This window comes from Pseudophryne corroboree, chromosome 1 (genome assembly GCF_028390025.1).
Source record: "Pseudophryne corroboree isolate aPseCor3 chromosome 1, aPseCor3.hap2, whole genome shotgun sequence".
NCBI classification, from domain to species: domain Eukaryota; kingdom Metazoa; phylum Chordata; class Amphibia; order Anura; family Myobatrachidae; genus Pseudophryne; species Pseudophryne corroboree.
The window spans coordinates 365054877-365081878 of NC_086444.1; the positions used below are offsets into that span (position 1 = coordinate 365054877).

Genomic DNA, 27002 nt, shown 5'->3' on the forward strand with positions numbered 1-27002 from the left:
GGCCAAGGGGTACTTATCTATCCACTGCCTTTCCCCATCACCCGCTGCCTCTCCCCGTCACCCACTACCTCTATGTCTCTCACTGTCTCTCCCCGTACCGTCACCCTCTGCTTCTCCCCTGAGTCACTATATCCCTATCACCCTCTCCTGTCATCCTCTGCCAGGCATTATCCTCTCCCCGTCACCCTCTTCTTCACCTTGTTACCCACTGCCTTTCGCTGTCACCCTTTCACTTACTGCCTCTTCCCGTCATCTCACTGTCACCCACTGTCTCCCGCCGTCACCTTTTCCTGTCATCCACTGCCTCTCCGTCTCCCACTATTTCTCCCTGTCACCTTTCTCTTCTGCCACCCTCTTCCTGTCTCCCACTGCCTCTCTCCATCATACTCTAAGTCGCCCACTGCCTCTCCGTGTATTCACAAAAGCAGTCTGAGATTGAGGTATGGAGCTGAGCAGTGCTGGGTGCGGGAAGAGAGGTCAGGAGGTGGAAGAGAGGACGGTTACTCGGAGTCTAGAGGCTGGGAAGGGGAGCCTGGCTGTGACTGGTGAGGGGACTGGGTGAGGACTGAGGAGGAAAAGGTAGGCATGAGCAGGGGAGTGGATGAGGAAGGGTTAGGAAGTGTGATGAAAATGAGGGCATGGCTTGTGGATAGGACATTGCTTTTGAGGCCATGACCCTTGTTGCCGGTCCACACCCACTTTTCCAGGAGCGCTCGTGCCTTCGGAGCACACAAAAGAATACCACAACCCCCTCTTCCCCTGTAATGGTGCCCCCCTTGTCATTTTGTTCTGGATCCGCCCCTGACTCTTGCCGTTGTATATTAGCTAGCAGGAAAAACTGTATTGTTATCATCAAAATGTAGTGTGTGGCAATAAACACTGCTTATCATGTTGTATAAGGGCCAATTTAATGAGACGCCAATCACATTACTAATGTTTATTTGGACAGTGGGAGAAAAGTGGAACCTCCTTGTATACAAGCATGGTACATACAGTCTCATGTGTCCTCATACACTGAGTGTCTTTACACCATACTGTGCAGGACACCTGGAACAACTGAGGTGCTCTGAGAGGAGTAGCATACCGTATTTGCCTTGCTGCTGGCATACTGACGGCCAGGATGCCCGTCTGTATACTGATGGCTGGCATCCCGACCGTCGGTAATATATACTGATCCCCTAGCAGTGCACCTTTGTTGTGTCCATTTGTTTTATTCATGCATAAAAGTGCCTTTACTTGTGACTGAAAAAATAGGATTTTAATTACCTACCGGTAAATACTTTTCTCGTAGTCCGTAGAGGATGCTGGGGTCCACATTAGTACCATGGGGTTTAGACGGGTCCACTAGGAGCCACTGGCACTTTAACCACTTAACTGACAATTTATTTAACCAAAAACCACTCCGAAATTGTCCGTTTTTTTTATGAGTGAATTAGGTGAAGAACATGAATTTAACCCAATCCCAAATGATTTTAGTTTAAAAATAAATAAATATATATATATTTTTTCCCCAAACATCGAAACATCGATTGGGAACATTGCGAACATCGGGAACATCGCAACCATCTTGGCTTTCATTTTGAAAACCGGGACAGCCTTCAGGTATACAGGGGGGGTCTGGGGGTGGCGTGGGAGGGTTCATTTACACTCCCCAGCGGCTGCCATAGTCTGCAACCGCTGGAGGGGGGGGTCCTGCAGTGCTGACCGATCAGCAGTGATCGGCAGCATGGCAATTAGTGGGGGAGAGTGCAGGGAGGCATAGGGACCTTCCGGTCCCTCTGACAGCAGCAGCGGAGGGAAGTTTCCCTTCCTTGCCGCTGCTAACACTCTCTGACTGGTCGCATCCTGTGCGACCAGGTCAGATAGAGCACTTTCAGGCATGGTCGCATCTCATGCGACCATGCCAGGCAAGTGGTTAAGCGTTTGAGAGTGTGGGCTGGCTCCTCCCTCTATGCCCCTCCTACCAGACTCAGTCTAGAAACTGTACCCGAGGAGACGGACAACTTCGAGAGAAGGATTTTACACAGATAGTGGCGAGATTCACACCAGCTCACACACAAGGCAAACCAAGCTAACCAGCTTGAAACATCAGCAACGGCTAAACAATATTACTTAACCAAGTAACAAAACAGTACTTAACCAAGAACTAAGCAGTACTGAACTAAGTAGCCACTGCAGCATCACGAAGCGCTGGAAAGGATTTACATGTAGGTAATTAAAATCCTATTTTCTCTTACATCCTAGATGATGCTGGGGTCCACATTAGTACCATGGGGATGTACCAAAGCTCCCAGAACGGGAGGGAGAGCGCGGAGGCTCCTGCAGAACTGATTGTCCAAACTTCAGGTCCTCAGCGGCCAAAGTATCGAACTTCTAGAACTTTGCAAACATGTTCGACCCAGACCAAGTAGCCGCTCGGCAAAGCTGTAAAGCCGAGACACCCCGGGCAGCCACCCAGGAAGAACCCACCTTACGAGTAGAGTGGGCCTTAACAGACGTAGGACACGGCAATCCTGCCGTAGAATACGCATGCTGGATAGTGAACCTGATCCAGCGAGAGATCGTCTGCTTAAAAGCAGGACACCCAAGTTTCTTGGGATCATACAGGACAAACAGAGTCCGATTATCTGTGACGAGCAGTCCTCTTCAGATAGGGGGTCATTCCGAGTCGATCGCAGCCAGCAACTTTTTGCTGCTGCTGCGATCAACTAGTCCACGCCTATGGGGCAGTGTGTTTTAGCTTAGCAGGGCTGCGATCGCTTGTGCAACCCTGCTAAGCTAATAAATTTTCAAGCAAAACATGACTAGCCCTGGACATACTTACCCTGTGCGACGATCTATGCGATGCTGGAGCCGGCTTTGTCGTCAGACATCCGCCCTCCGTTCTCCTGGACACGCCTGCATTTTCTTCTCCACTCCCCGAAAACGGTAGCCAATGGTCCGGCTCCGCCCAGGAACGCCTTCTTTCTGTCAATCTTCTTGCGGTCGGTTCTGCGACCGCTTTCTTCATAGAGCGCGGCCACTGCGCATTCCAGACCTGTTCGCAGCGGATGGGTCGGAATGACCCCCATAGATTTTCAGAGCCCTTACAACATCCAAGGACTTTGATGAAATTGAGGAGTCAGTAGCAACTGGCACCACAATAGGTTGGTTGATATGAAATGCCGACACAACCTTCAGAAGGAACTGCTGACGTGTCCGGAGCTCAGCACTATCTTCATGGAAGATCAAGTAGGGGCTCTTACAAGACAAAGCCCCCAACTCTGACACACGTCTAGCAGAAGCTAAGGCCAACAAAGTGACAGCCTTCCACGTAAGAAATTTGGTAGAGGCTCGAACCAACCCGTTTGGAGGAACTGTAACACCACGTTAAGATCCCAGGGCGCCGTAGGTGGCACAAAGGGAGGCTGGATGTGCAGAACCCCTGAACCTCAGGGAGGGAAGCCAACTGTTTCTGGAAGAAAATGGATAGGACTGAAATCTGGACGGATCCCAAATGCAGGCCCATATCCACACCTGCTTGCAGGAAGAGGAGAAACCGTCCCAGTTGAAACTCCACCGTAGGAAACTTCTTGGACTCACACCAAGATACATATTTTTTCCAAATACGATGGTGATGTTTAGGCATTACTCCTTTCCTAGCCTGTATAAGGGTAGGAATAACCTTGTTCGGAATGCCCTTCTGAGCTAATATCTGGTGTTCAACCTCCATGCCGTCAAACGTAGCCGCGGTAAGTCTTGATAAGCGAACGGCCCCTGCTGCAGCAGGTCCTCCCGAAGAGGAAGAGACCTCGGCTCTTCCAGCAGTAGATCCAGAAGATCCGCGTACCAAGCCCTTCTTGGCCAATCTGGAGCAATGAGGATTGCCTGAACTCTTGTTCTCCTTATGAATTTTAGAACTCTTGGAATGAGTGGAAGTGGAGGAAACACGTACACTGACTGGAACACCCACGGAGTCACTAGGGCGTCCACCGCCACGGCTTGTGGGTCCCTCGACCTGGAACAATACCGCCGAAGCTTCTTGTTGAGACGAGAGGCCATCATGTCTATTTGAGGTACACACCAAAGATCTGTTACCTCTGCGAACACCTCCGGATGGAGTTCCCACTCTCCTGAATGGAGATCGTGTCTGCTGAGGAAGTCCGCTACCCAGTTGTCCACTCCCGGAATGAAGATTGCTGCGCCAACACGTGTTTTTCTGCTCAGAGGATGATTCTTGTTACCTCTGACGTTGCAGCTCTGCTCTTCGTTCCGCCCTGTCGGTTTATGTAAGCCACCATCGTTACATTGTCCGACTGCACTTCAATGGCTCGATCTCGCAAAAGATGGGCCGCTTGGAAAAGACAGTTGCAGATGGCTCTTAGTTCCAGAATGTTTATTGGAAGGCTGGATTCCAGGCTTGACCACCGTCCTTGGAAGGTTCCCCCCTGAGTGACTGCGCCCCAGCCTCAGAGACTTGCATCCGTGGTTAGAAGGACCCAGTCCTGAATCCCGAACCTGCGGCCCTCCAGTAGGTGAGGTAGTTGCAGCCACCAGAGGAGTGAAATCCTGGCTTTTGGCGACAGACGTATTCTCTGGTGCATGTGTAGATGAGATCCCGACCACTTGTCCAGAAGATCCAGTTGGAAGGGCCAAGCATGAAACCTTCCGTACTGTAGAGCCTCGTAAGAGGCCACCATCTTCCCCAACAGGCGAATACACTGATGAACCAAAACCTGGGCTGGCTTCAGGACATACCGGACCATTGTTTGTATCACCAACGCTTTCTCCTCCGGGAGCGGGAGAAACACCCTCTGCACTTCCGTGTCGAGGGTCATTCCCTGAAAAGACAACCTCCTGGTCGGCTCCAAATGTGATTTTGGAAGATTCAGGATCCAACTGTGTTCCTTGAGCAGATGAGTCGTGAGAACAATGGACTGCAACAACTTCTCCCTGGACGATGCCTTTATCCGCATATCGTCCAGATATGGGATTATGTTCACCCCCTTTCTGCGGAGGAGAACCATCATCTCTGCCATCACCTTGGTGAACACCCTCTGTGCTGTGGAGAGGCCGAATGGCAGTGCCTGGAATTGATAGTGACTGTCTAACAGTGCAAATCTGAGATAAGCCTGGTGAGGCAGCCAAATCGGAATGTTGAGGTATGAATCCTTGATATCCAGGGATACCAGAAACTCTCCCTCACTGCTCTGAGAGACTCCATTTTGAATTTGAACACCCTCAGGTAAGGGTTCAACGATTTCAAGTTCAAAATTGGTCTGACCGAACCATCAGGTTTTGGTACCATGAAAAGGTTTGAATAATAACCCTTGTTTTGCATATGAGGTGGAAATGGGACAATGACCTGTGACTTTTCCAATTTTAGGATGGCTTCCTGTAGGATAGCCCTGTCTGTCATCAAAGTTGGCAAGCCCGATTTGAAGAATCAGTGAGGCGGGAGTTCTTGAAACTCCAGTCTGTACCCCTGGGACACAATATCCTGTACCCAGGGATCCAGGCCGGATGACACCAAGATGTGTCTGAAACGTCTGAGTCTCGCACCCACCAGCCCGTCCTCCAGGCTTTGAGGTCCACCGTCATGCTGAGGATTTTGAGGCTTTTTGGATTTTGCCCGACCACCTCTAAAGAAAGTGGTAGGAGGCTTGGACTTTTTTGCCTTAGCGGTCCGAAAGGACTGCAGCACAGCTGAAGAAAATGGTTTCTTCGTAGAAGGTGTAGCAGGGGGAAGGAAAGGTGACTTACCCGTGGTTGCCGTGGAAATCCACGCATCCAACGTTTCCCCAAATAGAGCCTGACCTAGGGTAGGTTCTCCACACTTCTCCTGGATTCCGCGTCTGCAGACCACTGGCGTCGCCAGAGTCCCCATGCGGGCTGAGACCGACATGGAATATATCTGTGCAGTCGGTGTACCCAGGTCCTTTATGGATTCCATCCTCAACCCCGAAGAATCCTGTATGTTATGTAAAAACAATTCAATGTCACTTCTATCCATTGTATCCAAATCCTCTAGTAATGTGCCTGACCACATTACTATGGCTTTAGAAATCCATGCACAGGCAATAGTGGGCCTTAACGCCACTCCTGAAGCAATGTAAATGGATTTGAGTGTAGTGTTAATCTTACGATCAGCTGGTTCTTTTAACGCGGTAGATCCAGGGACAGGTAAAACCACCTTTTTAGACAGTCTGGAGACAGATGCGTCAATAATGGGTGGGTTTTCCCATTTTTTCCTATCTTCCTTACGGAAGGGAAAAGCAACCAGAACCCTTTTTAGGATCTGGAATTTTTTTCTCCGGCTTTTCCCAGGATTTCTCAAATATAGCGTTTAATCCTTTAGACGCAGGGAAGGTTAGCAAGGCTTTCTTATTGTCAGTGAAGTAAGCCTCCTCAACCTGCTCAGGGGTGGTGTCATTAATGTTTAACACATCTCTAATGGCCTCAATCATTAGTTGCACCCCCTTAGCAAGGGATGCCGCCCCCCTCAGCACATCCTCATCACCGTCTGCAGTATCAGAATCTGTATCCATGTCATCTTGCATAATTTGGGCAAGTGCACGTTTCTGTGGGAACATGCTAGGGGATTTTGCAGGATTAGGGACAGAGCCTGACCAAACTGCCATAGACTTCTTCAACACCTGAGTTTCAGTCTCAGTATTCGCTACCCTAGTAGAAATCTGAGAGATCATTCCTTTGATAGAAGTTAACCACTCAGGTTCAACAATAGGGATCTGAGACAAAGCAATACAATCCTGTGTTCATGGAATGTATCCCTCCTGAGAGGAAACATCTTCTGCAGCATATGACACAGAGTCCCACAGAGAGACACAGAGATTGGAGCCAACCCACACACAGCACTTTTTGAGGTAGAACTAATGAAACTACCAGCTCTGTCTGTGTACCTTAATAGACTACACAGACTTTACACAGCCTCCACCCCCCCCCCCCCCCTTCTACAACCCCCCAGTACCGCACAGGATAGCTGGAGTTTCTTGGAGGGACAGCTCTCCCTGTCAGCGTCTGTTGTACAGGAACTGCAGGCAGGAAAATGGCGCTGAACTCTGCTGGGTCCGCTCTGAGCAGAAGCTCCGCCCCCCGAACATGGCGCTGCTTCCCACTCTTCATTATATTATACTGGCCTGAGGATTTCTGCTGGCAGCAATCCGGGAACCCTGACAGGCTTGCTGACCAGTGTAGGATATAGGCGCTGGCTAAGGGCGCCCCTCACAGCACTGCACTATGTACCGCTGAGCCCTGGAGCGCAGTTAGTACTGCACTCCCTACCCTTTCTCTATCGTCCTAAGTGGATGCTGGGGTTCCTGAAAGGACCATGGGGAATAGCGGCTCCGCAGGAGACAGGGCACAAAAGTAAAGCTTTTACAGGTCAGGTGGTGTGTACTGGCTCCTCCCCCTATGACCCTCCTCCAGACTCCAGTTAGATTTTTGTGCCCGGCCGAGAAGGGTGCAATTCTAGGTGGCTCTCATAAAGAGCTGCTTAGAGAGTTTAGCTTAGGTTTTTTATTTTACAGTGATTCCTGCTGGCAACAGGATCACTGCAACGAGGGACAGAGGGGAGAAGAAGTGAACTCACCTGCGTGCAGGATGGATTGGCTTCTTGGCTACTGGACATGAAGCTCCAGAGGGACGATCACAGGTACAGCCTGGATGGTCACCGGAGCCACGCCGCCGGCCCCCTCACAGATGCTGAAGCAAGAAGAGGTCCAGAATCGGCGGCTGAAGACTCCTGCAGTCTTCTTAAGGTAGCGCACAGCACTGCAGCTGTGCGCCATTTTCCTCTCAGCACACTTCACACGGCAGTCACTGAGGGTGCAGGGCGCTGGGGGGGGGCGCCCTGGGAGGCAAATGTAAACCTTTAAAAAGGCTAAAAATACCTCACATATAGCCCCAGAGGCTATATGGAGATATTTACCCCTGCCTAAATGTACTAAATAGCGGGAGACGAGCCCGCCGGAAAAGGGGCGGGGCCTATCTCCTCAGCACACGGCGCCATTTTCTGTCACAGCTCCGCTGGTCAGGAAGGCTCCCAGGTCTCTCCCCTGCACTGCACTACAGAAACAGGGTATAACAGAGAGGGGGGGCAAAATAAATGGCAATATATTAATATAAAAGCAGCTATAAGGGAGCACTTAATCATAAGGCTATCCCTGTCATATATAGCGCTTTTTGGTGTGTGCTGGCAGACTCTCCCTCTGTCTCCCCAAAGGGCTAGTGGGTCCTGTCTTCGTATAGAGCATTCCCTGTGTGTCTGCTGTGTGTCGGTACGTGTGTGTCGACATGTATGAGGACGTTATTGGTGTGGAGGCGGAGCAATTGCCAAATATGAGGATGTCACCTTCTAGGGGGTCGACACCAGAATGGATGCCTTTATTTGTGGAATTACGGGATAGCGTCAACTCGCTTAAGCAGTCGTTTGCCGACATGAGGCGGCCGGACACTCACTTAGTGCCTGTCCAGGCGCCTCAAACACCGTCAGGGGCTGTAAAACGCCCCTTGCCTCAGTCGGTCGACACAGACCCAGACACAGGCACTGATTCCGGTAGTGAAGGTGACGAATCAACCGTATTTTCCAAAAGGGCCACACGTTATATGATTTTGGCAATAAAGGAGATGTTACATTTAGCTGATACTACAGGTACCACTAAACAGGGTATTATGTGGGGTGTGAAAAAACTACCAGTAGTTTTTACCGAATCAGAAGAATTAAATGACGTGTGTGATGAAGCGTGGGGTGCCCCGATAAAAAACTGCTAATTTCAAAGAAGTTATTGGCTTTATACCCTTTCCCGCCAGAGGTTAGGGAGCGCTGGGAAACACCTCCTAGGGTGGACAAAGCGCTAACACGCTTATCAAAACAAGTGGCGTTACCCTCTCCTGAGACGGCCGCACTTAAAGATCCATCAGATAGGAGGATGGAAAATATCCAAAAAGGTATATACACACATGCAGGTGTTATACTACGACCAGCTATTGCGACTGCCTGGATGTGCAGTGCGGGGGTAGTTTGGTCAGAGTCCCTGATCGAAAATATTGATACCCTGGACAGGGACAATATTTTACTGTCGTTAGAACAAATAAAGGATGCATTTCTTTATATGCGTGATGCACAGAGAGATATCTGCACACTGGCATCACGGGTAAGTGCTATGTCCATTTCGGCCAGAAGAGCTTTATGGACACGACAGTGGACAGGCGATGCGTAGAGGAGTTATTTGGGGTCGGTCTATCGGATTTGGTGGCCACGGCTACGGCCGGGAAATCCACCTTTCTACCTCAAGTCACTCCCCAACAGAAAAAGGCACCGACCTTTCAACCGCAGCCTTTTCGTTCCTTTAAAAATAAGAGAGCAAAGGGCTATTCATATCTGCCACGAGGCAGAGGACGAGGGAAGAGACAGCAACAGGCAGCTCCTTCCCAGGAACAGAAGCCCTCCCCGGCTTCTACAAAAGCCTCAGCATGACGCTGGGGCTTCGCAAGCGGACTCGGGGGCGGTAGGCGGTCGTCTCAAGAATTACAGCGCGCAGTGGGCTCACTCGCAGGTAAATCCCTGGATCCTGCAGATAATATCTCAGGGGTACAGGTTGAAATTAGAGACAGAGCCACCTCGCCGTTTCCTGAAGTCTGCTTTACCAACGTCCCCCTCAGAAAGGGAGATGGTTTTGGAAGCCATTCACAAGCTGTATTCTCAGCAGGTGATAGTCAAGGTACCTCTTCTACAACAAGGGAAGGGGTATTATTCCACTCTTTTTGTGGTACCGAAGCCGGATGGCTCGGTAAGGCCTATTCTAAATCTGAAGTCCTTGAACCTGTACATAAAGAAGTTCAAGTTCAAGATGGAGTCACTCAGAGCAGTGATAGCGAACCTGGAAGAAGGGGACTTTATGGTATCCTTGGACATCAAGGATGCGTATCTCCACGTTCCAATTACCCCTCACACCAGGGGTACCTCAGGTTCGTTGTACAAAACTGTCACTATCAGTTTCAGACGCTGCCGTTTGGTTTGTCCACGGCACCTCGGGTCTTTACAAAGGTAATGGCCGAGATAATATTTCTTCTTCGAAGAAAAGGCGTATTAATTATCCCATACTTGGACGATCTCCTAATAAGGGCAAGGTCCAGAGAACAGCTAGAGATGGGTTTAGCACTATCTCAAGAGGTGCTAAAGCAGCACGGATGGATTCTGAATATTCCAAAATCCCAATTAATGCCGACAACTCGTCTGCTGTTCCTGGGGATGATTCTGGACACAGTTCAGAAAAGGTTTTTCTTCCCGAAGAAAAAGCCAAGGAGTTATCTGACCTGGTCAGGAACCTCCTAAAACCAGGAAAGGTGTCTGTACATCAATGCACAAGAGTCCTGGGAAAAAATGGTAGCTTCTTACGAAGCAATCCCTTTCGGCAGATTCCATGCAAAGGGATCTGTTGGACAAATGGTCAGGGTCGCATCTTCAGATGCACCTGCGGATAACCCTGTCGCCGAGGACAAGGGTATCCCTTCTGTGGTGGTTGCAGGAGGCTCATCTATTGGAGGGCCGCAGATTCGGCATGCAGGATTGGATCCTGGTGACCACGGGTGCCAGCCAGAGAGGCTGGGGAGCAGTCACACAGGGAAGAAATTTCCAGGGAGTGTGGTCGAGCCTGAAAAAGTCTCTTCACATAAGCATTCTGGAACTAAGAGCAATCTACAATGCTCTAAGCCAGGCGGAACCTCTGCTTCAAGGAAGACCGGTGTTGATCCAGTCGGACAACATCACGGCAGTCGCCCATGTAAACAGACAGGGCGGCACAAGAAGCAGGAGGGCAATGGCAGAAGCTGCCAGGATCCTTCGCTGGGCGGAGAATCACGTGATAGCACTGTCAGCAGTATTCATCCCGGGCGTGGACAACTGGGAAGCAGACTTCCTCAGCAGACACGACCTTCACCCGGGAGAGTGGAGACTTCATCCAGAAGTTTTCCACATGCTATTAAACCGTTGGGTAAAACCAATGGTGGACATGATGGCGTCTCGCCTCAACAAAACACTGGACAGGTATTGCGCCAGGTCAAGAGATCCGCAGGCAATAGCTGTGGACGCGCTGGTAACACCTTGGGTGTACCAGTCGGTATATGTGTTTCCTCCTCTGCCTCTCATACCAAAGGTATTGAGGATTATACGGCAAAGTGGAGTGAGACTAGTGGCTCCGGATTGGCCAAGAAGGACTTGGTACCCGGAACTTCAAGAGATGGTCACGGACGATCCGTGGCCTCTACTTCTGAGAAGGGACCTGCTTCAGCAGGGTACTTGTCTTTTTCAAGACTTACCGCGGCTGCGTTTGACGGCATGGCGTTTGAATGCCAGATCCTAAAAGGAAAAGGCATTCCAGAAGAAGTCATTCCTACCTTGATAAAGGCAAGGAAGGAAGTCACCGCGAAGCATTATCGCCGTATTTGGCGAAAATATGTTGCGTGGTGCGAGCAGCGGAGTGCTCCGATGGAGGAATTTCAACTGGGTCGTTTTCCTACATTTCCTGCAATCAGGATTGTCTATGGGTCTCAAATTGGGATCTATTAAGGTTCAAATTTCGGCCCTATCAATATTCTTCCAAAAAGAATTGGCCTCAGTCCCTGAGGTCCAGATTTTTATCAAAGGAGTACTGCATATACAGCCTCCTGTGGTGCCTAAGGTGGCACCGTGGGATCTAAATGTAGTTTTAGATTTCCTCAAATCAAATTGGTTTGAACCACTAAAGAAGGTGGATTTGAAATATCTCACATGGAAAGTGACTATGTTACTGGCCCTGGCTTCGGCCGGGAGAGTATCTGAACTGGCGGCTTTGTTTTATAAAAGCCCTTATTTAATTTTCCATTCGACATAGGGCAGAGCTGCGGACGCGTCCGCATTTTCTCCCTAAGGTGGTATCAGCGTTTCACCTGAACCAGCCTATTGTAGTGCCTGCGGCTACAGACGACTTGAAGGACTCCAAGTTGTTGGACGTTGTCAGAGCCTTAAAAATATACATTTAAAGGACGGCTGGAGTCAGAAAATCTGACTCGCTGTTTATACTGTATGCACCCAACAAGTTGGGTGCACCTGCTTCTAAGCAGTCGATTGCTCGTTGGATTTGTAACAAAATTCAACTTGTACATTCTGTGGCAGGCCTGCCACAGCCTAAATCTGTTAAGGCCCATTCCGCAAGGAAGGTGGGCTCATCTTGGGCGGCTGCCCGAGGGGTCTCGGCATTACTACTCTGCCGAGCAGCTACGTGGTCAGGGGAGAACACGTTTGTAAATTTTTACAAATTTGATACCCTGGCAAAGGAGGACCTGGAGTTCTCTCATTCGGTGCTGCAGAGTCATCCGCACTCTCCCGCCCGTTTGGGAGCTTTGGTATAATCCCCATGGTCCTTTCAGGAACCCCAGCATCCACTTAGGACGATAGAGAAAATAAGAATTTACTTACCGATAATTCTATTTCTCTGAGTCCGTAGTGGATGCTGGGCGCCCATCCCAAGTGCGGATTATCTGCAATACTTGTACATAGTTATTGTTAACTAATTCGGGTTATTGTTTAGGAAGCCATCTTTCAGAGGCTCCTCTGTTATCATACTGTTAACTGGGTTTAGATCACAAGTTGTACGGTGTGATTGGTGTGGCTGGTATGAGTCTTACCCGGGATTCAAAATCCTCCCTTATTGTGTACGCTCGTCCGGGCACAGTACCTAACTGGAGTCTGGAGGAGGGTCATAGGGGGAGGAGCCAGTACACACCACCTGACCTGTAAAAGCTTTACTTTTGTGCCCTGTCTCCTGCGGAGCCGCTATTCCCCATGGTCCTTTCAGGAACCCCAGCATCCACTACGGACTCAGAGAAATAGAATTATCGGTAAGTAAATTCTTATTTTTGCCACCATCTTCACACCGGCTCCCCGCTTGCCAGGGGTGGTGGTGACTCACTCGCCACCGAAGTCTTCTGGCTCAGTAAGGGGGTGGCGGCTTGCTGCTAAAGTGAGCGGTCACCTGGAGCGGCTAAAGATAAGCACCCTCGGGAGCTTAGTGTCCTATCAGCGGAGATAGTGGCTCAGACCCCGCAGGGTGGACACTACTCCCCCTCTTAGTCCCACGAAGCAGGGAGGCTGTTGCCAGCACCCTCCCTGTAAAATAATAAACTCTAAGAACACTTTTACCAGAGAAACTCTGTAGAGCTCCCCTAGCTGTGACCGCCTCCTCCGAGCACATTTTCTAAACTGAGTCTGGTAGGAGGGGCATTGAGGGAGGAGCCAGCCCACACTCTCAAACTCTTAAAGTGCCAGTGGCTCCTAATGGAGCCATCTATACCCCATGGTACTAATGTGGACCCCAGCATCCTCTAGGACGTAAGAGAAAGATGGCATGGCCTAATGGCACGGTCCAGTTAGCACTGAGAGGACACATCTGTACAAACTTCCCACAAATAACCCCTTAACTCTGAATAAAAGTCAATGCCATAGACCTGCATGGTAGCAATGCTAACAATGCGGCTAGTAATGAAAAAAAAGACTTGGGACGTATTTTCTTACGAAATGTTGCTTCGTTATTATTTTGGGGCAGATGTACTAAGCCATGGAGAGTGATAAAGTACAAATCAATTAGCTCCTATCTGCCATGTTACAGGCTGGGATCGAAAAATGACAGCTCTCAGTACTTAATATTGCAAAACACAAACGGTAGTCTGTGCCTAAAACAACAAATGAGACAGAAGAGCTTACAATCATGTGGAGGAGGAAAACTATTAGAATGTTTTAGAGAGTAGTTTGCAGTGAGTGTATGATTACATTGTTAAATAAAGCAGCATGTTAGTGCAAGTACTGGGGGATATAGGAAGAGTGGTAAATAGGAGATGTTTTGTCTCATAGAAGTCATGAGGGATATGTTTCATGAAACAGGAATAGTTTGTGATCACTTACCTTTCTGAGTCTGATGTAGTGCTGGACGGCATTTGTGTTTGTGTCATTTGTGTTTAAATAGCAAGAGTAAAATTCACCTAAAGAGGCGCATTTTGCTTTTCTGGCCCTATCGCAAGATGCTTGCAGAGGTTGCATATGTGTCCGCTTACTGCAGGAGGGAACAGCAGACAATGCACCTGGGTTACACCAGATTGGTGGTCTTCAGGTTGCCGACTGTCGGGATCCCGGCGCACAGTATACCGGCGCCGGAATCCCGACAGCCGGCATACCGACAGATTTTCTCCCTCGTGGGGGTCCATGACCCCCCTGGAGGGAGAATAAATAGCGTTAGCGCGCCACTGTGCCCGCAAGGGGCTCATTTGCTCTCGCCACACTGTCGGTATGCCGGCGGTCGGGCTCCCGGTGCCTGAATGCTGGTCGCCGGGAGCCCGGCCGCCGGCATACCACACTACACCCCGCCAGATGTGGCATGGTAATGTTAGTAGTAAATACTAAAGTTACAAAAGACAATTCAGACAAAGTATAGTCCATCTGTTTCTGGACACTGTTATTAATAAATAATAAAACTACATTTACCATGCGAAAAGAAATGAAAACCAGGCACAAATACAAAATCAAGGACTAATTAAGTTCAAATAAATTAAAAACATCCGTTGCCTACCCTTTTAAAAGATGAAATAGCAATTTGCTGTCTTGCTGTAAACCTATTGCAAATATCAATGGGACAATGCATATATATTCAAGCAGCCACACTACTACTAATAATAGTATACTGTAAGTGGGAAGGATTCATGTTCATCCAGAATTGTCTGCCCTTATCATCATCATCATCATTAGTTTGTAGTTTTCATCAGATAATGAGCACCCTCAAGTGATCTACTTCTTTTCAGGTGCATATGCATCTTTACGGGGGTGAGCACGGAACGCATTTGCAAAAACTTTGATCCACATGTGCAGTAGAAAAACAGTAGAAATTGCATTTACTTCCAAGTTTACATGACATCTTTTTATACATTTTAATTTCCAACCATTGGACTTTAGACCAGCATACGCTATTGCAGGCTTGCTGTAGCCCAGTGGGTCCCAAACCTTTTGAATCACTGCACCCTGGAGTATCAGCATTTTTTTCCAGGGCACCCCTAGGCCAAAAGCATCTTAGTGAGAAACTCAGCAAAAATTGAATTAAGTAACTTGTGCTTAACAGTAATCCTAAGAGTCCGTTAAGTGGTGGTGGACAGGGTTGTGCTAATGTTGTCCACATATTTCATGATTGGCAGCCACAGGCACCGGTTTTCCCTATTACATTGACTAAAATTATTTTATTTTGTACTTTACCACCAACCCAAGGCTCCCCTGAAAGTTCCATGCGGCATCCCAGGTGCCACAACACCCAGTTTGGGAACCACTGCTCTAACCTATTATTACTTCCAAACAATATCTAGCTGCTGAGTAAGTCCACACAATTGACAAGATAAATAATTATTTGTAGAATTCTTAAACACCATTGTTGATATGATGTGGAATACATACGGAATGCCGGTGGATAGGATGCCGGCATCCCGATGTACAGAATGCCGACAGGAGTCGGGTAAGTATGTTTAATTGTTGGAATTGGAATCTTCTTTTGTATCCACCTGAATTTAAGTTAAAAAAAAGAGCTTCACTTTTATGGAATGTCCCTTATCCACTAGGAAAATTGTGATTATTATATTCTTAGATTTAAGCATCATGCCTGTAAAACCTTGGTGGGAGTAAATGCCCTCCTCCTTCTCAACCATTATGTGCCCTTCAGATTGACAACTGTCTGGTAGCATTCCATAAAACATTTAGTCATGTGACATCAAGAGAGATAACTGTCACTCCTGACCTGTCCATACCCTAACCAAACCTCATCTGATCTACCCAGAAGCAGAGGCAGAACTCTGGGAGGCAACGGAGTCATCTGCCGCCGGGCTCCTGCTCTGAAGGGGGGCACCTCTCCTCCCATTCTGTGACACCAGGAATTAAGTTAATTGGTCGCTGTCGCTGTCTTTTCAGTGGCAGACTTCCTCACTGGTCCCTGCACCTTACAGATCACACCCTCTTTATTATACACATTTTACAAGTGTCACACCCAGGATTAGAAACCACAACCTATTACACTGGAAGCAGACACCTTACTGATGAAGCGGATTGCTCCTGTATAGAAAATATGAGAATTTTAACTATATGAAGATACTTCTCTGACAATTACACGTAACTTCATATAGTTAGAATTCTCATGCTTCCTCTACAGGAGCAACTAGCTCTATCAGTAAAGTGTCTACCGTCAGTGTAACAGGTCATGGCTTCTAATCCTGGGTATTACTGCTAAGAAATGTGTGATTTAAAATAAAAGACAATTAAATGTATAAATACAGTATATAAAAAAAATTTCAGAACACTCCACACACACACACACACACACACACACACACACACACACACACACACACACACACACACACACACACACACACACACACATTTATCTTGATATAGGAAATAGGGGGGCACCAATATTTATCTTGCCTCCGGGCAACTGGGACGAACTTACGCCACTGCCCAGAAGTATCCACTTTTTACAAAAACTTCCCCTTGTGAGGTTTGCATGTCAACACTGTCATGTCAAAATCAGGACAGATGGAAAATGTTTTCATATAACATTATCATGTAATACAAAATTAATGTTTTCATTTAATACAGTGCAGTAATCTTTAATACTGTTGCACTCCCTGAAATAAGGGGTTATGGCTGACCTGTAAATATATAAATGTATTTTCTTATTCCTCAACATGATATTGTGATGTTATAAATTGCTTTCTTTCAGCCATAATAGGTAACTAAACAGGCCATGCTTGAAGGATGAGGTTTAAAAATTTACTTCCCAACAACCTCTACACAACCTCAGTCTACAGGAGAATATCTAATTTGTCTGCAAAAGAATGGAGCGAGAGCAGAATATGGTAAGAAATTGAAGATGGTAAGTACAAAAGTAATTGAATTTCTTAAATTTATGGAGTTCAAATGCTGCTGTATAAAGTATAATTTGATAGGAGTGCAACTGAAGCAACTGAAATTCAGCTTTCACCAGCAATGAGGTTTTACATTTTTGTCAAAGTCTAAAGTGTTACAGAGTTTGAAAGTTGACAGTGGCTCATTTTTGGGATGCATGAGCCAATTTTTTATATTTAACCTCAGCAGTATAGATATAATAAAATATAATAGTATTTGAAGCCTCGTAGGTTACTTACCAATGGGGAAGTATAAGTAGTACAATACATTTTATACTTCCCCATTGGTAAGTAACCTACGAGGCTTCCAATACTTATAAATTACAATATGATTAATTAATATAGAAGGAATGATAGTAGAACACTTTGAATGTGTTAATTAATTTTACTCATGACTTTTAACCTTTTCAGAAATACAAAATACAAGAAATACATGAAAATACATAGATATTTGTATATATACATCATTATTTCCATAATGCAAAAATGAAAAAGGACTTGTAGAGTCAGGGTCAGATCATCCATTAGACCTCTCCAAGCTTCCGTCCAAAGCCCTAAGGGCCCTACTGGGGGTGAGCCATCTAGAAGTGCACTGGACTCCTCTCAGAGTCCAGTGTCAGTGGTGTCTCAGAGAGAGGTCATTGATAGGGACACAGAAGGGGAGGAATGAAATAAAGTTGGGAGAGATTGGAGTGAGGTAGTTAGAGAAAGTGGGAAGAATGAGGAGAAAGAGAAGAGGGGAGGGGGTGGAGCCAGAGAGAAAGATACATTAAAAATAGCTTGCACACTCTCTCTCTCTCAAATATAATATGTCCCCACATATGACCTGTGCTGTACTAGTAGAATCTGTGCCATTTAATTTTTTACTGTCAAGTCTGTATAATTAACAGTTACCTATACTAACACTTATTTATATTTCTCAGAAAACAAATGGTCTACTAGAGAAGGTTGATCGATCAGAACAGAGACCAGTAGCGGTGAGTAGCTGTAGAATCTTCTATATAAAATGAATTGATCTGTTTGTCTGTGCGGTTATACAGTCGGACACCCCTTCACCGATTGGGATGAAAACCAATGCGAGGTGGCCCAGTTGGATCCTGGCCAGCTTTAAGGGGGGTTGGAGTTCCAATGGGATCTCACAACAGAATGTGCCGGGATGAACTTTGACCCAGGGAGCGTGTTCTGGTCCTTCCACTGGATGGATTTGGAAGAAAACTTAACAGAGTGGTAACATTGGATCCCAGAAGACATACTAGGGGCTTGGGGTCGGTTGAACCTCACGGTGGAATGCATCGGGCTGAACTTTGACCCAGGGAGTCTATCCTTTGCCTTCCACTCAATGGATTTGGGTGAAAACCTCACAGAGTGGTAACATTGGATCCCAGAAGACATACTAGGTGGTTGGAGTCTCGTCCGCATCTCCTGTTGGTGTATGCTGGGCAGCACTTTGACAAACGGAGCCTGTTCTGGGCTTTCCACTGTATGGATGTGGAAGAAAACTTCAGAGTGGTAACATTCAGGGACGTGCGGTGAGGGTACATCTAGGCATTATACACGGGTGCAGTAGTATAAGCTCCTGGAAATTTGGTGAGTTTTAATCAGATATGTGCGGAAAAGATAAGCAGGTGAGGCACTGCCTCACCTGCCATAGACTTTTTACTCCAGAGTTTTGGCTATAAAAATGATTAGAATAATGCAAAGAATATATTTAAAACATATTCTTTGTATTTTTTATATACTTTATTCAGTCAAAACTCTGGTACAAACGTAAGTATGAGAGGAAAGGCTCTGCCTAACTCCACCGCACGTCACTGGTAACATTGGATCCAAGAAGACGTACTAGGGGGTTGGGGTCCCAGTCGGATCTCCTGTTGGTGTATGCTGGACAAATCTTTGACACAGGATGTCTGTTCTGGTCCTTCCACTAGATCAGAGATTTTCAACCTTTTACAACTCGCGGCACACTGAACAAGATTTAAATTTCTCCTACGTCCTAGAGGATGCTGGGGACTCCAAAAGGACCATGGGGTATAGACGGATCCGCAGGAGCTTGGGCACACTATAAAGACTTAAACTGGGTGTGAACTGGCTCCTCCCTCTATGCCCCTCCTCCAGACCTCAGTTAGACTTTGTGCCCAGGAGTGATGGGTCACACACTAGGGGAGCTCTCCTGAGTTTCTCTGAAAGACTTATGTTAGGTTTTTTTATTTTCAGGGAGACCTGCTGGCTACAGGCTCCCTGCAGCGTGGGAGTGAGGGGGGAGAAGCAGGACCTACTTCTGTGAGTTTCAAGGCTCTGCTTCTCGGCTACTGGACACCATTAGCTCCAGAGGGTTCGATCACTTGGTGCGCCTAGCTGCTTGTTCCCGGAGCCACGCCGTCACCCCCTCACAGAAGCCAGAAGTCAGAAGTCGGGTGAGTATGAGAAGATCAGAAGACTTCAGTGACGGCAGAAGACATCAGTAACGAAGGGACAGTGGTAGTGCTGCGCTCCCTGCTCCCACACAACGGCACTCACAGGGTGCAGGGCGCTGGGGGGGGGGGCGCCCTGGGCAGCAAGTTACTAGTCTTCTTTATGTACAAAGTCTGGCAAAAAGGCATTTCGGTTCATCCCCCGCCAGCATACTTTAGTGTTTTCCCTGCCACCGCTTATACGGGTGCATGGCGCGTGGGGGGAGGGGGGGGGGGGAGGGGGGGTTAGCGCCCTGGGCAGCGAGTTGGTTTTCAGTATGTGCTTTCTCGCGCTGCCGGGGGCTCCCTATACAGACCCCCGCAAGCGCGTTGTGCAGTTTTTTCCCGGCGGCCGCCACGGGTACAGAGCGCCGGAGGAAGCTGGCGGGGCCGGGGCTCCGTGTCTCGGACCCCGCCAGCGCGATATAGCGCAACTTCCACAGGTAAGCTGACGGGGTCGGGGCTCCGTGTCCCGGACCCCGCCAGCGTGTTAGATTGCGCTGTGCGCCTTCTGTTCCCCGCCACCGGCCCCATGGGTGCAGGGCGCTGGGGGGGAGCGTCCCGGGCAGTTTTTTATTATCTCTTCCCGGGCGGGGGACCATACCCGGTCTCCGGGTGTCTTCACCCCGCCAGGAGCATAGCAACGTGAGCCCTCCGATCCGTCGCTCCCGCACACCAACGGTTTCAGTGGGTGCGGGGCGCGGGGGGGGCGCCCTAGGCTGCGGGGGTGATATATATATAAATCCCTAACAAATTTTCACAGAGATGTGAGTGGGCTTAAGCGCGCCGGGAGGGGGCGGAGCTTAGCCCTTACACAGGAGTCGGCGCCTTTTTTTCTCAGGTCCCCGCCAAAATCTATGAAGGAGGGGGGACAAACTGTTTTTATGCTATATGGGTTAATATAGCGTTATGTTAATAAATGGGCGCATAATCCTGGTTGTGTTAGCATAAGGACACTGTTTCCATTTTTATTTACCCACTACTGGTTAGTCGACATATGTCGACGGTATGAGGGCTTTGTCAAAAGCTCCTGGGGGGATAACTGTTGGTTTCGCCGACGCTTGCCGGTACTTGTTTCAAACAACTATGTATTAGCAGGTTGTTTTTGTGTGCTTAAAAACAAGTAAACACGCTAGGAGAGGCACGGCGCTCGGTCGATGCCCTGTCGGCATAAACGATAATTCCTGGGTAAAAGAATTAACAGGCTGTTGTTGCCTTGTATCTGTATTGGTATATATATATATATATATATATATATATTTTATATATATATAAGGAGGGGGAGTGTTATTATAATTGTAGATGTATGCTTCCCTCAGTCCCCTTGGGGTTCCAAGATTGTTATTATTTTTGCCCGCTTACTATTCCGGACTGTCGACATTTACTCAGTTTCTGTCGGCCGTAGAGTTCCTGGTAGATCCACATCGGGGGCACGTCGGTACATGGTCATACACATTCACAACACATTACTGTCACTAGGGACCTGACGGGTCTGGACAATCCACTTGCGTATAGGTTATATCTATATGTATATATATGTAGATATATGTTTATATATGCATGGTCAGGATATGTGTGTTTTATTGTGTATTACATTATGTATGTCCATGAATGCTGAAATAATGGTATTCTTATCATGTGCTGGTCGCTCTGTTGATTAAGCTCTAGATTGGCCGGGACGAGTTGGTTTCGATCCTATCAAGGAGTCCGAATATTAGTCTCTTCACAACGCGGAGAAAAAATGATGACAGTCAACCCCTGGTCGACGCAGAGCCGGTCGCAAAGGATCATACACAGGCAGCTAAGTGAAATTTTATTTCTATACTTTGACCTTATTTGCACTGTATGCAATTGAGGGAGTGTGGTAGTCGGGTAAGCATCCGATAGAATTATCCTACCCAGGGTGGGTAGGCTTGCCTATGTTTTTTTTTCCTTCTAACATTACAGCAGGCTGCCACGTGACAGCAGGTGGTGTGACCGGAAAAATGCGGAGGAGGTCTCCGGGAGATGCTGGTGGGAGGTTTACAGCTGTTTGGTGTGGCCTCTCTTCAGTCAATCTCGGCGGTGTCCGCTGGTAAGTCTAAATTCGTGAGTTAACCTCCTTCACAGCGGTGCTGACGCATTCTATTGTGGGATGCAGTCGTTTACCCGGTTCGATTACGTTCTTTTTTCCTTTTCTGTGTAGACAGTGGATGGTGAAAAGGTAAGTGTTCTGCAGCCTTGTTAGGTTCGCAGAAGTGGACGTAGTTTCGGTTTCCACTACATCCACCACTTGTCGCTGAGTCTATCTGGCTGGTCCCCACTCAGGTGACCCCTTGTCTACAAATTTTCAGTTGGTCCAGGAATAGACTGGGACCTGTGAGTTATTTATAGAAGCCAAAGGGGAACATTTTGAGTTACGGTTGTTTACCCTTACTGTTTTTTCTAATAGATCTTGTCTCTCCCCTATGGAAGGGGAGGTAGCACGCGACGCCATACAGAGGTGCGTCACGTTCAGGACATTGTCTGGTTGTTCCTGTAAAAAGGTGCATATCGTTGTTTATCTCTGACTGTTCTTCGGCGCGGGAATTGGTCTGTTGTTCCCTACGACGCAGATTTCAGAAGTGGGTTTCAGAGTAGATACTGACCCGTTAAGGTTTGGTGCTTTTCCTGTGGAAAGAGGTCTGAGGATCCAGAGTTGGATCGGCTTTGAGGGGACACCTCATCCATAGGTTCCATTAATAAGACAGATGGATGCGGCATAAGAGGCCTTTTTGGGTGAGCAGGTCTAATACCAGAGTGGTTTTCATGGGACCAGTTGGGAATGTGGTCCGGGTCTCACCTGCGCATGCACCGGAATATAATCAAAACGGCCAGGACATCGCTCCTGTGGTGTCTGCTCGGTTCTTTCCTTCTAGAGGAATGAAGTTTAGGGATCCAGGTTTAGATCCTGGTGTCCGTGCATATAGATCTCCGAAGCTGGGAAGCAGTCCTTTGCAAGGGACGTATTTCCAGAGGATGAGGTCAAGTTGGGAAACTTGTCTGCTGTAAGTTTTCTTGAATTAAAAGCTATTTTAGACGAACGTATTCTTCGTGTTCTGCCCGTGTTAATTCTGCCGGATGACTTGTCCGCAATGGCGTAAGTAAGCCGCTGGGGCGGAACAAGGAAAGAGCGGAAATGGCAAAAGCTGCACAGTTTGCAGTTGAGTGGAAAGTCTGGTAAACGCTATGTTAGCAGTCTTCGTTCCGGAGGTAAACGACGGAGAAATAGATTTCCTTTGCGGACACGATATCCAGCCGGGAAAAATACTGTCATCATCGAGAAGCTTTTCCAGACGTGACAAGTCTTTGGGGAGTGTTGCAATTGGACATGTTGGTGTCTCGCCTCAACGAGAGGCCTCGAGGAGATTGTTCCAGGTTAAGGGACACTCAGGATATAGCAGCGGACATCTTCGTGTCGTCGTGGGTGTTTTTGGTCGGTCTAGATGGCCTCTCCGCTTTCACCTGTCTGACAGTGGTAAGCGTAAGATGATCGAAGGTTCCCATGATCCTCTGAAATCCAGTCTAACCAGCGAGGGTTGGCTATCCAGTTTTTCATGGTTTACTCATAGAAGATTACTGTCCTCTTCCTTTACGTGAGATAATGTTACAACAAGATCGGGGCGTGTATCAGGACTTACCGCGGCTGCGTCTAAAGGCGGGGCGGTTGAAAGTCGTATCCTAAGCCGAAGGGGTGTTCCCAGTGAAGTCGTTTCTTCAATTCTTCAGGCTAGGAAAGAACTGACGGCACAGCGTTAACCACCGTTGTTGGAGTAATTATGTGTCTCGGTGTGTTTCCAGGAAGGCTCCTATGGAGGACTTTCAGCTTGGTTGTGCTTATCCATACTTTACAAGCCGATGTGGAGGCAAGCCTAATAAGTGTCTTTCCGAAATTTCTCTTTTGGAAAGTGGTCAGGCTATTGACTTTGACGTCCGCAGGGCGGGTGTCCGAAGTGGTGGTTTTGTCTCACAAGAGCCTTGTTTGATATTTCAGGTGGATAAGAGAGGAATTGAGTACTCGGTTGGTAGTTCTACCAAGAGTGGTTTTCTGGTTTTCGCAGAAATCGGCCTATTTTGATGCCGGGGGTTACTTAGGCATTAGCTGGTTCAACTTCCCTGTTATGATTCCTGAACTCCAGACCGGAGGAGATCTTATGACAGGGATCTGAGTTCAGGAAAATAAGCTGGTTGTGGGAGCTGGAAGGCCTAGTAACCCCTGGCGCCCTAACTCCGTTGTCTCGCCCGTGTTATCAGAAATCCCCTGCGAGACTATGGTTGCTTGAGCCCATGGCAGCCGCGTTCGAAGGGCGGATTATGTCTGCCCAACCCCGATGCCCCCGCAGGTCTTAATGGGAGACAAGGGGAAGTCCGAGACAGGGTGATAACAAGGGGCCCTCTAACTAAGCAACACGGCCAGGGGTTACAAGCTGACTTAACTAAATCAAAAGGTATGTGCGGATTTGCCGCCAGGGAAAAGGACAACCAAAGATCCACTGATCCGACACTCCTATCCGGCACCGCTGGACACCAGAGTGGATCTGTGGAAGCGGAATCCTCCGCAAAACTCCAGAACACAATATAAACAAAATAATAAATAGTAGCGGACTAGCCGCAACACACGGCTGCGCCGCGACTCACGAACACCACCAGATGTTAAAGGTGCTCGGTCAGACTCCAGGAACAGATGGTAACTTCCGAGTACAGGATCTCTGAGAACAGGAACAACCAAATAGACCGGGACTGGGAACTCTCTGCAGCAGACAAGGCAAACAGGAAACTATCACCGGCGTCTGTAGGAAGTCCTGAGGATGCCTTTATTCAGGCACCCTCCAATCCAGATCCAGACAGGACAATCAAAAGAAATGCCGTGCAGCTTGCATGCTGCACGGCCAGCACATAATCAGGGCAACAGGATAGACCCAGCAACGGGGAACGCGGCTGCACGTGGCGTCCCCGTTGCTAAGGCCAGAGGCGGCTCCGTGCGCCCAGCGTCTCAGCGTTGCCAGGGAGCCGGCGGCTGAACGCGCCCGGCGTCCCTGGTTGCTAGGCGCCGGGCCGCACGGCCGAGCGGACCCCGGCGCCTAACAGTACCCCCCCCTTGAGGAGGGGTCAAGGAACCCCCAAGGCCCGGTTTCCGAGGAAATTCATGAAAAAATGCCCTTTTCAGCCTCGGGGCATGAAGGTCTTCATCCAGGACCCACGACCTTTCCTCTGGCCCATAACCTCTCCAATGCACCAAAAAATAAAGCCGACCCCGGGACAACTTGGAATCGAGAACCTTCTCAACCAAGAACTCTTGCTGACCCTGTACATTAACTGGTGATCTCCCCTGAGATTTTTTACGAGGAAATCTGCTGGACGAAACATATGGTTTAAGCAATGAGCAATGGAAGGTATTTCCGATCCGTAAAGTCTTTGGTAAACGTAACCGGAAAGCAACTGGATTGACTTTTTTGATAATGAGAAATGGTCCAATAAATCTAGGACCCAATCTGGCTGAAGTTTGTCGAAGTTTGATGTTGCGAGTCGACAACCACACCCTGTCTCCTACTTTAAAAGTGCGCGGCCGCCGGAGCCTGTCAGAAAATTTCTTTTCCCGGAAAGCTGCTTTTCTGAGAGCCAGGTGCACTTTTTTCCAAATAAGTTTAAGATGAGAGGTCAGGGCCAGAGAGGAGACAGAGGAATGTTGAAAAAATGAATTAGCTCTGGGGTGGAAACCAAAAACTGCAAAAAATGGAGACACATTGGTGGAGGAATGACAGGCATTATTATAAGCAAACTCCGCCAATGGAAGAAACTCAGACCAGTCATTTTGGAGTTTGGCCGAGTACAAACGCAAATATTGTTTTAGAGATTGGTTAACTCTCTCAGTCTGTCCATTGGATTGTGGATGATAGCCGGAGGTTAATGATAATTTCATCTTTAACGAAGCACAAAAAGATTTCCAAAATTGCGCAATGAATTGTGGACCCCTGTCAGAAACAATATCGGTGGGTAACCCATGGAGTCTGAAAACATGACGGAGGAATAAGACTGCCAATCCCTGGGCAGATGGCAATCGGGGAAGAGCGATGAAATGGGCCATTTTGCTAAAACGGTCCACTACTACCCATATGACTCGGCATTCTGCTGACAGAGGGAGGTCCACCACAAAATCCATGGAGATATGCGACCATGGCCTAAGGGGAACATTCAAGGGCATAAGTTGACCAATGGGCAAAGAACGAGGAACTTTATGCTGTGCACAGACCTGACATGAAAAAACAAACTCTTTAATGTCTTTGGAAAGACCAGGCCACCATACTGAGCGGGATACCAATTCCAAAGTCTTGGCGATTCCAGGATGCCCGGCAACTTTGCTATCATGGAACTCTGCCAAAACAGTTGCTCTCAAAAATTCAGGGACAAAAAGACGACCAGCAGGAGTATTTCCAGGAGCTTGATGCTGAAGCAGCTTTAATTGGGAAAATACATCCTGTGTGAGACCTGCCTGAATGACTGAAGACGGAAGTATGGGGGTAACAGGACTGTTGTCTTGAACCGGAAGGAAACTGCGTGACAGGGCATCTGCCTTGGTATTCTTGGAACCTGGTCTGAAGGTGATAATGAATTTGAAACGAGTAAAAAATAAAGCCCAACGAGCCTGTCGGGCATTCAGTCGTTTAGCCGATTCAATGTATTGAAGATTTTTGTGATCAGTCAAAACTGAAATGGTATGGGTCGCTCCTTCAAGCCAATGTCTCCACTCCTCGAAAGCCCATTTAATAGCCAGCAATTCCCGGTTACCAACGTCGTAGTTGGATTCTGCAGATGAGAATTTCCTGGACATATAGGCACAAGGATGTAACTCAAGGGAATCTGGATCCTTCTGAGACAGGATAGCCCCTACTCCAACCTCCGAGGCATCAACCTCAACAATGAAAGGTAATTCTGGGTTGGGATGTCTAAGGACAGGGGCTGAGACAAAGGCTTGTTTTAAGGCCTGAAAAGATAACTCAGCTTCACATGACCAATTGGTAGGATCTGCTCCCTTCTTAGTAAGTGCCACAATAGGAGCAACTAGGTCAGAGAAAGAGTGAATAAATCTTCTATAGTAGTTCGCAAACCCTAAAAAGCGCTGAATTGCTTTTAAATTGGTGGGTTGCGCCCAACTAAGGATGGCCTGGAGCTTTTTTGGTTCCATTCGGAATCCCCGAGGGGAAATAATGTACCCTAAAAAGGATACTTCTGTGACATGAAATTCACACTTTTCCAGCTTGGCATATAAGTGATTTTCACGTAATTTCTTTAGCACCTGACGCACCTGGGTAACATGCTGTTCCACGGAGTCAGAATATATCAAAATATCGTCTAAATAGACCACGACGAATCTTCCCAGAAACTCACGAAGCACATCATTAATGAGATCCTGGAAAACTGCCGGAGCGTTAGATAGGCCGAATGGCATGACCAGATACTCATAGTGGCCTGACTGAGTACTAAATGCCGTTTTCCATTCATCCCCTGACTTGATTCTGATGAGGTTATATGCTCCTCTCAGATCAATCTTAGAGAAAATAACAGCCG

The 27002-nt window shown here is 47.9% G+C and overlaps 1 protein-coding gene across 1 annotated transcript in view; it reads left to right on the forward strand.

Annotated features, from left to right (window-relative positions):
* SLC2A11 (solute carrier family 2 member 11) overlaps positions 1-27002 on the forward strand; it is a 251620-nt gene that overhangs the window by 138785 nt on the left and 85833 nt on the right. Inside the window, exons 2-3 of the mRNA XM_063912987.1 lie at positions 16785-16920; positions 17892-17945. Coding sequence (XP_063769057.1) covers positions 16900-16920; positions 17892-17945 — 75 coding nt within the window. The 5' untranslated portion in view covers positions 16785-16899. The remainder of the gene's footprint in view (positions 1-16784; positions 16921-17891; positions 17946-27002) is intronic.